Here is a 12,500-nt window from a genome sequence, read left to right on the forward strand (position 1 = left end):
TGGTGCTGATTACCACAGAACATGGTGCTGATTACCACAGAACACGGTGCTGATTACCACAGAACATGGTGCTGATTACCACAGAACATGGTGCTGATTACCACAGAACACGGTAGACATTTAATACCATAGGTATACTATATTAATACCTCTATAGTACTATAGTTATACTACATGAATACCTCTATAGTACTCTAGTTATACCACATTACTACTTCTATAATACCATAGTTATACTATATTGATACCTCTATAGTATTCTAGGTATACTACATTACTACTTCTATAATACCATAGGTATGCTATATTAATACCTCTATAGTACTCTAGTTATACTACAGTACTACTTCTATAATACCATAGTTATACTATATTAATACCTCTATAGTACTATAGTTATACTACATGAATACCTCTATAGTACTCTAGTTATACCACATTACTACTTCTATAATACCATGGTTATACTATATTAATACCTCTATAGTACTCTAGTTATACCACATTACTACTTCTATAATACCATAGTTATACTATATTAATACCTCTATAGTACTCTAGTTATACCACATTACTACTTCTATAATACCATAGTTATACTATATTAATACCTCTATAGTACTATAGTTATACTACAGTACTACTTCTATAATACCATAAGTATACTATATTAATACCTCTATAGTACTATAGTTATACTACAGTAATACTTACCGTTCTTGTCATTGCTGGAGGAGGCAGCTCCAGTGTTGTTGTGTTTGTAGGTGTTGTACTTCTAACTATAACTATATAACTATAATACTATAGTTATACTACAGTACTACAGTTATACAACCGTTATACTACAGTAATACTACAGTAATGCTTACTGCTCTTGTCTTTGCCTGAGGAGGCAGCTCCAGTGCTGGTGCTGTACTTCTATAATACTATAGCTATACTATAGCTATACTACAGTAAAACTACAGTAATACTTCTATAGTACTACAGTAATACTACATGAATACTTACTGCTCTTGTCTTTGCCTGAGGAGGCAGCTCCAGTGCTGGTGTGTTTGTAGGTGCTGTACTTCTTGTCCTTCAGCGAGTGGAGGTCAGCGTCGGCAGAGTGGCTGTGGTGCAGCAGACTGGCGCTCAGCTGCAGGATGGAATCGTCCACGGCGTTGGAGTGCTCCGAGTGAGAGTGTCTGAGGTCGGAGTGCGTGTGTGTGACGTCGGGGGGTTCCTGGAGGCTGTCTCTCTGGTAGAGCGGGGCGGAGTGTAGACTGGCCTGGTCTGAGTCTATGGAATAGATCTTCTCGTGACTCCTCCCACTGCCGCCTCCCCCTCCCACACCTCCCACCCCCCCCACCGGGCGTTTCTTCAGCCCGTCTTTTGGGGGTTTGAACCCCCTCATCCCCATCCTGGGCCCCCCCAGATCGGATTCCATGTAGGAGGGGGGCCGGCTGGAACACTCGGAGATGTCGGAATGGGGCGGGTCTTCAGGGAGGTAACGCTGGCTCTTCATTGTTGCATGGCCCGGGACAGAGGCGGAGCCAGCGGATCCGGGGGCGGGACCACCGGCGGGACCGGACAACGGGATTGGTCCTTGTTTCAGCGTCTCCACGCTCTTCTTCCATAGGGCGCGGGGTTTGGAAGCGGGGCCGGCCGGGCCGGGGGGGTGGGGTTTGCCGTTGTCGGCGGTAACGCTGACCTCTACGTCGTTGAGGCTGAGGGGGTGGGGTTTGGGTTTCCCAGGGTACGGGCCTGGGGATGAGTTATTCAGCAGGTCTTTGTGCCGACCCAGGAAGCCCTGTAGAGTGGAAGTGTTGCTATAGAGACCACCCTGGCCTTTAGGAGACAGACTGACGACAGAGTTACCTAGAGGAAAGACAGCACAACATCTATAATCTAAAGAGACCACCTGGAGACAGCACAACATTTATAATCTTTAGAGACCACCTGGAGACAGTATAACATCTATAACCTATAGAGACCACCTGGAGATAGTATAACATCTATAACATAGAGACCTCCTGGAGACAGTATAACTTCTATAACATAGAGACCACCTGGAGACAGTATAACATCTATAATCTATAGAGACCACCTGGAGACAGTATAACATCTATAATCTATAGAGACCACCTGGAGACAGTATAACATCTATAATCTATAGAGACCACCTGGAGACAGTATAACATCTATAACATAGAGACCACCTGGAGACAGTATAACATCTATAACATAGAGACCACCTGGAGACAGTATAACATCTATAACATAGAGACCACCTGGAGACAGTATAACATCTATAATCTATAGAGACCACCTGGAGACAGTATAACATATATAATCTATAGAGACCACCTGGAGACAGTATAACATCTATAATCTATAGAGACCTCCTGGAGACAGTATAACATATATAATCCACAGTGACCTCCTGGAGACAGTATAACATCTATAATCTATAGAGACCTCCTGGAGACAGTAAAACATCTATAATCTATAGAGACCTCCTGGAGACAGTATAACATCTATAATCTATAGAGACCACCTGGAGACAGTATAACATCTATATTCTATAGAGACCTCCTGGAGACAGTATAACATCTATAATCTATAGAGACCTCCTGGAGACAGTATAACATCTATAATCTATAGAGACCTCCTGGAGACAGTATAACATCTATAATCTGAATACTGAATCTACACCTCTACTGTGGGGTTCTGTTACTACATTTATTATGTCTACACCTCTACTGTGGGATTCTGTTACTACATTTATTAATGTCTACACCTCTACGTGGGGTTCTGTTACTACATTTATTATGTCTACACCTCTACTGTGGGGTTCTGTTACTACATTTATTAATGTCTACACCTCTACTGTGGGGTTCTGTTACTACATTTATTATGTCTACACCTCTACTGTGGGGTTCTGTTACTACATTTATTAATGTCTACACCTCTACTGTGGGGTTCTGTTACTGCATTTATTAATGTCTACACCTCTACTGTGGGGTTCTGTTACTACATTTATTATGTCTACACCTCTACTGTGGGGTTCTGTTACTACATTTATTATGTCTACACCTCTACTGTGGGGTTCAGTTACTACATTTATTATGTCTGCACCTCTACTGTGGGGTTCAGTTACTACATTTATTATGTCTACACCTCTACTGTGGGGTTCAGTTACTACATTTATTATGTCTACTGTGGGGTTCTGTTACTACTTTTATTATGTCTACACCTCTACTGTGGGGTTCTGTTACTACATTTATTATGTCTACTGTGGGGTTCTGTTACTACATTTATTAATGTCTACACCTCTACTGTGGGGTTCTGTTACTACATTTATTACGTCTACACCTCTACTGTGGGGTTCTGTTACTACATTTATTAATGTCTACACCTCTACTGTGGGGTTCTGTTACTACATTTATTATGTCTACACCTCTACTGTGGGGTTCTGTTACTACATTTATTATGTCTACACCTCTACTGTGGGGCTCTGTTACTACATTTATTAATGTCTACACCTCTACTGTGGGGCTCTGTTACTACATTTATTAATGTCTACACCTCTACTGTGGGGCTCTGTTACTACATTTATTATGTCTACATTCGGTTTTGAAACATTTTTTTTAACTACAGACACTTTAATGGATAATTTTAAATTATATTATGTTATCTAATCATTAATTTAACAAATACAAAAAAATATATATATTAAATTGTTTTTTGTCTTAAAGTATAATTGTTAGAGATGACTAATGTTACTGCCCCCTCTACAACAACAAGAACAAGACTTAAATATGTGTACATTTGTATTGGGAGTTTCAATATGGCCGACTTGTACCTTCCAGGCCTCTCATAGCATCAGCCGTTCAAGATGTATATACATCATTGGGTACGACAGTTGAAATAAGCTGATGAGGCATTTGTAAGTTACATTCTTGATGAATCAAAGGATATATAATCCTGAATTTAATAAAATGTAAGTAGCAGATTTTCCCTTTAACTTCCTGATAAAATTCCCCAACATTTTTCCTGAAGTCCCGGTTGGAATATTCCCAGGGAATTTGAAATCCTCCAACCAGGTATTTTTTTTGGAAAGGTTCCTGTAATTCTATCATTTTTGTTGCTGGGTTACAGATGTGAGGTCAGGGGTTAGAGGTCATGGGTTTATCATACCTTTCATCATGTTGATGATACCGGGCTGCAGCAAGGCCGGGGAGCGTTTAGGAGATGAAGAAGACAGGGTGATCTTCTTAGCTGACTTCAGAAGGTGTAACATGTTGGCCTGAGGAGAGAAGTCCAACTCCGGAGGCTTCTTCTTTAACTCTATATGGACCCCGTGGACACAAGACCAGATACCCTGGAGAGGAGGAGATGAGGAAGAGAGGAGGGGGCGATGATGATGATGGTGATGGAGGGGCGGGAGGAAGGGAGGAAAAAGGGAACAGACAGAGAGAGGAAGAAGATTAGTGTGAGGCAGCACACACACACAGATAGACAACAGACACACACACACACACACAGAGAGAGAGAGAGAGAGAGAGAGAGAGAGAGAGAGAGAGAGAGAGAGATACAGAGAGGGAGAGAGGGAGAGAGGGAGAGAGAGAGAGAGTGAGAGAGAGAGAGAGAGAGAGTGAGAGAGAGAGAGAGAGACAGAGAGGGAGAGAGGGAGAGAGGGAGAGAGAGAGAGAGTGAGAGAGAGAGAGAGAGAGAGAGAGAGAGAGAGAGAGAGTGAGAGAGAGAGAGAGACAGACAGAGAGGGAGAGAGAGAGAGAGTGAGAGAGAGAGAGAGAGAGAGAGAGAGAGTGAGAGAGAGAGAGTGAGAGAGAGAGAGTGAGAGAGAGACAGACAGACAGACAAAAGAGTAACCCTTGGTAGTAGCGCTACTCCTCTTAACTCCTCACTACTCCTCACTACTCCTCACTACTCCTCTTAACTCCTCACTACTCCTCTTAACTCCTCACTACTCCTCTTAACTCCTCTTAAAACCTCACTACTCCTCTTAACTCCTCTTAACTCCTCACTACTCCTCTTAACTCCTAACTACACCTCTTAACTCCTCACTACTCCTCTTAACTCCTCACTACTCCTCTTAACTCCTCTTAAAACCTCACTACTCTTAACTCCTCTTAACTCCTCACTACTCCTCTTAACTCCTCACTACTCCTCTTAACTCCTCACTACTCCTCTTAACTCCTCTTAAAACCTCACTATTCCTCTTAACTCCTCTTAACTCCTCTTAACTCCTCTTAACTCCTCACTACACCTCTTAACTCCTCACTACTCCTCTTAACTCCTCACTACACCTCTTAACTCCTCACTACTCCTCTTAACTCCTCACTACTCCTCACTACTCCTCTTAACTCCTCACTACTCCTCTTAACTCCTCTTAAAACCTCACTACTCCTCTTAACTCCTCTTAACTCCTCACTACTCCTCTTAACTCCTCACTACACCTCTTAACTCCCCACTACTCCTCTTAACTCCTCACTACTCCTCTTAACTCCTCACTACTCCTCTTAACTCCTCTTAACTCCTCACTACTCCTCTTAACTCCTCTTAACTCCTCACTACTCCTATTAACTCCTCTTAACTCCTCTTAACTCCTCTTAACTCCTCACTACTCCTCTTAACTCCGCACTACTCCTCTTAACTCATCTTAACTCCTCACAAACAGACTGGCCCTAACCCAGGCTAAGAGACAGTAGAAAGAGACAGTAGAAAGACAGGCTAAGAGACAGTAGAAAGAGACTGGCCCTAACCCAGGCTGAGAGACAATAGAATGAGACTGGCCCTAACCCAGGCTGAGACAGTAAAAACAGACTGGCCCTAACCCAGGCTGAGACAGTAGAAACAGACTGGCCCTAACCCAGGCTGAGAGACAGTAGAAACAGACTGGCCCTAACCCAGGCTAGGAGACAGTAGAAAGAGACTGGCCCTAATCCAGGCTAAGAGACAGTAGAAACAGACTGGCCCTAACCCAGGTTAGGAGACAATAGAAACAGACTGGCCCTAACCCAGAATAAGAGACAGTAGAAACAGACTGGCCCTAACCCAGAATAAGAGACAGTAGAAACAGACTGGCCCTAACCCAGAATAAGAGACAGTAGAAAGAGACTGACCCTAAGCCAGGCTGAGACAGTAGAAACAGACTGGCCCTAACCCAGAATAAGAGACAGTAGAAAGAGACTGGCCCTAACCCAGGCTGAGACAATAGAAAGAGACTGGCCCTAACCCAGGCTGAGACAGTAGAAACAGACTGGCCCTAACCCAGGCTGAGACAGTAGAAACAGACTGGCCATAACCCAGGCTAAGAGACAGTATAAACAGACTGGCCCTAACCCAGGCTGAGACACAGTAGAAACAGACTGGCCCTAATCCCGGCTGAGACAGTAGAAACAGACTGGCCCTAACCCAGGCTGAGACAGTAGAAACAGACTGGCCCTAACCCAGGCTGAGAGACAGTAGAAACAGACTGGCCCTAACCCAGGCTGAGAGACAGTAGAAACAGACTGGCCCTAACCCAGGCTGAGAGACAGTAGAAACAGACTGGCCCTAACCCAGGCTGAGACAGTAGAAACAGACTGGCCCTAACCCAGGCTGAGACAGTAGAAAGAGACTGGCCCTAACCCAGGCTAGGAGACAGTAGAAACAGACTGGCCCTAACCCAGGCTGAGACAGTAGAAAGAGACTGGCCCTAACCCAGGCTAGGAGACAGTAGAAACAGACTGGCCCTAACCCAGGCTGAGAGACAGAAGAAACAGACTGGCCCTAACCCAGGCTGAGAGACAGTAGAAACAGACTGGCCCTAACCCAGGCTGAGACAGTAGAAAGAGACTGGCCCTAACCCAGGCTGAGACAGTAGAAACAGACTGGCCCTAACCCAGGCTGAGAGACAGTAGAAACAGACTGGCCCTAACCCAGGCTGAGAGACAGTAGAAAGAGACTGGCCCTAACCCAGGCTGAGACAGTAGAAAGAGACTGGCCCTAACCCAGGCTAGGAGACAGTAGAAACAGACTGGCCCTAACCCCGGCTGAGAGACAGTAGAAACAGACTGGCCCTAACCCAGGCTGAGAGACAGTAGAAACAGACTGGCCCTAACCCAGGCTGAGAGACAGTAGAAACAGACTGGCCCTAACCCAGGCTGAGAGACAGTAGAAACAGACTGGCCCTAACCCAGGCTGAGACAGTAGAAACAGACTGGCCCTAACCCAGGCTGAGAGACAGTAGAAACAGACTGGCCCTAACCCAGGCTGAGAGACAGTAGAAACAGACTGGCCCTAACCCAGGCTGAGAGACAGTAGAAACAGACTGGCCCTAACCCAGGCTGAGACAGTAGAAAGAGACTGGCCCTAACCCAGGCTGAGACAGTAGAAAGAGACTGGCCCTAACCCAGGCTAGGAGACAGTAGAAACAGACTGGCCCTAACCCAGGCTGAGACAGTAGAAAGAGACTGGCCCTAACCCAGGCTAGGAGACAGTAGAAACAGACTGGCCCTAACCCAGGCTGAGAGACAGTAGAAACAGACTGGCCCTAACCCAGGCTGAGACAGTAGAAACAGACTGGCCCTAACCCAGGCTGAGAGACAGTAGAAACAGACTGGCCCTAACCCAGGCTGAGAGACAGTAGAAACAGACTGGCCCTAACCCAGGCTGAGACAGTAGAAAGAGACTGGCCCTAACCCAGGCTGAGACAGTAGAAACAGACTGGTCCTAATTCAGGCTGAGAGACAGTAGAAACAGACTGGCCCTAACCCAGGCTGAGAGACAGTAGAAAGAGACTGGCCCTAACCCAGGCTGAGACAGTAGAAAGAGACTGGCCCTAACCCAGGCTAGGAGACAGTAGAAACAGACTGGCCCTAACCCCGGCTGAGAGACAGTAGAAACAGACTGGCCCTAACCCAGGCTGAGACAGTAGAAACAGACTGGCCATAACCCAGGCTAAGAGACAGTATAAACAGACTGGCCCTAACCCAGGCTGAGACACAGTAGAAACAGACTGGCCCTAATCCCGGCTGAGACAGTAGAAACAGACTGGCCCTAACCCAGGCTGAGACAGTAGAAACAGACTGGCCCTAACCCAGGCTGAGAGACAGTAGAAACAGACTGGCCCTAACCCAGGCTGAGAGACAGTAGAAACAGACTGGCCCTAACCCAGGCTGAGAGACAGTAGAAACAGACTGGCCCTAACCCAGGCTGAGACAGTAGAAACAGACTGGCCCTAACCCAGGCTGAGACAGTAGAAAGAGACTGGCCCTAACCCAGGCTAGGAGACAGTAGAAACAGACTGGCCCTAACCCAGGCTGAGACAGTAGAAAGAGACTGGCCCTAACCCAGGCTAGGAGACAGTAGAAACAGACTGGCCCTAACCCAGGCTGAGAGACAGAAGAAACAGACTGGCCCTAACCCAGGCTGAGAGACAGTAGAAACAGACTGGCCCTAACCCAGGCTGAGACAGTAGAAAGAGACTGGCCCTAACCCAGGCTGAGACAGTAGAAACAGACTGGCCCTAACCCAGGCTGAGAGACAGTAGAAACAGACTGGCCCTAACCCAGGCTGAGAGACAGTAGAAAGAGACTGGCCCTAACCCAGGCTGAGACAGTAGAAAGAGACTGGCCCTAACCCAGGCTAGGAGACAGTAGAAACAGACTGGCCCTAACCCCGGCTGAGAGACAGTAGAAACAGACTGGCCCTAACCCAGGCTGAGAGACAGTAGAAACAGACTGGCCCTAACCCAGGCTGAGAGACAGTAGAAACAGACTGGCCCTAACCCAGGCTGAGAGACAGTAGAAACAGACTGGCCCTAACCCAGGCTGAGACAGTAGAAACAGACTGGCCCTAACCCAGGCTGAGAGACAGTAGAAACAGACTGGCCCTAACCCAGGCTGAGAGACAGTAGAAACAGACTGGCCCTAACCCAGGCTGAGAGACAGTAGAAACAGACTGGCCCTAACCCAGGCTGAGACAGTAGAAAGAGACTGGCCCTAACCCAGGCTGAGACAGTAGAAAGAGACTGGCCCTAACCCAGGCTAGGAGACAGTAGAAACAGACTGGCCCTAACCCAGGCTGAGACAGTAGAAAGAGACTGGCCCTAACCCAGGCTAGGAGACAGTAGAAACAGACTGGCCCTAACCCCCAGGCTGCCCTAACCCAGAGACAGTAGAAACAGACTGGCCCTAACCCAGGCTGAGAGACAGTAGAAACAGACTGGCCCTAACCCAGGCTGAGAGACAGTACTGGCCCTAACCCAAACAGACTGGCCCTAGACCCAGGCTGAGAGACAGTAGAAACAGACTGGCCCTAACCCAGGCTGAGAGACAGTAGAAAGAGACTGGCCCTAACCCAGGCTGAGACTGGCCCTAACCCAGGCTAGGAGACAAGAAACAGACTGGCCCTAACCCAGGCTGAAACAGACTGGCCCTAACCCAGGTAGAAAGAGACTGGCCCTAACCCAGGCTGAGAGACAGTAGAAACAGACTGGCCCTAACCCAAGAGACTGGACTGGCCCTAACCCAGGCTGAGACAGTAGAAAGAGACTGGCCCTAACCCAGGCTGAGAGACAGTAGAAAGAGACTGGCCCTAAACTGGTCCTAACCCAGGCTGAGACTAGAAAGAGACTGGCCCTAACCCAGGCTGAGAGCAGTAGAAACAGACTGGCCCTAACCCAGGCTGAGACATTAGAAAGAGACTGGCCCTAACCCAGGCTTAGAGACAGTAGAAACAGACTGGCCCTAACCCAGGCTGAGACAGTAGAAACAGACTGGCCCTAACCCAGGCTGAGAGACAGTAGAAACAGACTGGCCCTAACCCAGGCTGAGAGACAGTAGAAACAGACTGGCCCTAACCCAGGCTGAGACACAGTAGAAACAGACTGGCCCTAACCCAGGCTGAGAGACAGTATAAACAGACTGGCCCTAACCCAGGCTGAGAGACAGTAGAAACAGACTGGCCCTAACCCAGGCTGAGAGACAGTAGAAACAGACTGGCCCTAACCCAGGCTGAGAGACAGTAGAAACAGACTGGCCCTAACCCAGGCTGAGACACAGTAGAAACAGACTGGCCCTAACCCAGGCTGAGAGACAGTAGAAACAGACTGGCCCTAACCCAGGCTGAGACAGTAGAAACAGACTGGCCCTAACCCAGGCTGAGAGACAGTAGAAACAGACTGGCCCTAACCCAGGCTGGCCCTAACCCAGGCTGAGAGACAGTAGAAACAGACTGGCCCTAACCCAGGCTGAGACACAGTAGAAACAGACTGGCCCTAACCCAGGCTGAGAGGCAGTAGAAACAGACTGGCCCTAACCCAGGCTGAGAGACAGTAGAAAGAGACTGGCCCTAACCCAGGCTGAGAGACAGTAGAAACAGACTGGCCCTAACCCAGGCTGAGAGACAGTAGAAACAGACTGGCCCTAACCCAGGCTGAGACAGTAGAAACAGACTGGCCCTAACCCAGGCTGAGAGACAGTAGAAACAGACTGGCCCTAACCCAGGCTGAGACAGTAGAAACAGACTGGCCCTAACCCAGGCTGAGAGACAGTAGAAACAGACTGGCCCTAACCCAGGCTAAGAGACAGTAGAAACAGACTGGCCCTAACCCAGGCTGAGAGACAGTAGAAACAGACTGGCCCTAACCCAGGCTGAGAGACAGTAGAAACAGACTGGCCCTAACCCAGGCTGAGAGACAGTAGAAACAGACTGGCCCTAACCCAGGCTGAGAAAGGATGGCTAGTAAAGTACAGGTGCAGAATAGAGAACAGAGACAGAGGGTGAGGTGATGTATCTGTTCTCTGCTTCAGGCTGCAACACCTGGCTCTATTTCACAGCAGTAACCTGACCATCTCCCTCCCTCCTTCCTCCATCTCTCTCTCTCTCTCTCTCTCTCTCTCTCTCTCTCTCTCTCCTTCCTCCACCTCTCTCTCTCTCTCTCTCTCTCTCTCTCTCTCCTTCCTCCACCTCTCTCTCCTCCTCCATCTCGCTCTATCTCCTTCTCCCTCCTTCCTCCATCCCAACTCCCCCTCTCTCTCCATCTCAACCTGACAGACAGACCAGTGAAACAGCAACTTGAACTCCTGTAGAAGAGGTGTTCTTCAGCCCTTAGCAAAGGTACCTTACCCCCATACCCCCTACATACCCCATGCATCCTACCCCCTACCCCCTCCACCCCACCCAGTACCCTAACCCCTACCCAGTATCCTAACCCCTACATTCCACACCTTAACCCCTGCATTCTACACCCTAACCCCTACATTCTACACCCTAACCCTTAACCCCTACATTCTACATCTTAACCCCTACATTCTACACCTTAACCCCTACATTCCACACCCTAACCCCTACATTATACACCCTAACGCCTACGTTCTACACCCTAACCCCTACCCAGTACCCTAACCCCTACCCAGTACCCTAACCCCTACATTCCACACATTAACCCCTGCATTCTACACCCTAACCCCTACATTCTACACCCTAACCCTTAACCCCTACATTCCACACCCTAACCCCTGCATTCTACACCCTAACCCCTGCATTCTACATCTTAACCCCTACATTCTACACCCTAACCCTTAACCCCTACATTCCACACATTAACCCCTACATTCTACACCTTAACACCTACATTCTACACCCTAACCCTTAACCCCTACATTCTACAGCCTAACCCCTACATTCTACACCCTAACCCTTAACCCCTACATTATACACCTTAACATCTACATTCCACACCCTAACCCCTGCATTCTACACCCTAACCCCTACATTCTAAATCTTTACCCCTACCCTACCCTTAACCCCTACCCCCTCCACCCCACCCAGTACCCTAACCCCTACCCAGTACCCTAACCCCTACATTCCACACCTTAACCCCTGCATTCTACACCCTAACCCCTACATTCTACACCCTAACCCTTAACCCCTACATTCTACATCTTAACCCTAACCCTTAACCCTAACCCCTACCCAGTACCCTAACCCCTGCATTCTACATCTTAACCCCTACATTCTACACATTAACCCCTACATTCTACACCTTAACACCTACATTCTACACCCTAACCCTTAACCCTTACATTCTACATCCTAACCCCTACATTCTACACCCTAACCCTTAACCACTACATTTTACACATTCACCCCTACATTCTACACCTTAACCCCTACATTCCACACCCTAACCCCTGCATTCTACACCCTAACCCCTACATTCTAAATCTTAACCCCTACCCAGTACACTAGCCCCTACATTCTACATTCTACACCCTAACCCTACCCAGTACCCTAACCCCTACGTTCTACACCTTAACCACCTACATTCTACACCCTAACCCCTACATCTACACCCTAACCCCTACATTCTACACCCTAACCCCTACATCTACACCCTAACCCCTACATTCTACACCCTAACCCCTACATTCTACACCCTAACCCTTAACCCCTACATTCTACACATTAACCCCTACATTCTACACCCTAACCCCTACATTCTAAATCTT

The 12,500-nt window shown here is 47.7% G+C and overlaps 1 protein-coding gene across 1 annotated transcript in view; it reads right to left on the bottom strand.

The window, feature by feature from the left end:
- Positions 1-1,008: 1,008 nt before the first annotated feature.
- LOC139401121 (glutamate receptor ionotropic, NMDA 2A-like) overlaps positions 1,009-12,500 on the bottom strand; it is a gene marked incomplete at its 3' end in the record, with an annotated part of 12,895 nt that continues 1,403 nt past the window's right edge. Inside the window, exons 2-3 of the mRNA XM_071145595.1 lie at positions 4,180-4,363; positions 1,009-1,857 (exon numbers count right to left, since the gene is read on the bottom strand). Coding sequence (XP_071001696.1) covers positions 1,009-1,857; positions 4,180-4,363 — 1,033 coding nt within the window. The remainder of the gene's footprint in view (positions 1,858-4,179; positions 4,364-12,500) is intronic.

Source organism: Oncorhynchus clarkii, unplaced genomic scaffold, assembly GCF_045791955.1.
Source record: "Oncorhynchus clarkii lewisi isolate Uvic-CL-2024 unplaced genomic scaffold, UVic_Ocla_1.0 unplaced_contig_13616_pilon_pilon, whole genome shotgun sequence".
Lineage (NCBI taxonomy): Eukaryota > Metazoa > Chordata > Actinopteri > Salmoniformes > Salmonidae > Oncorhynchus > Oncorhynchus clarkii.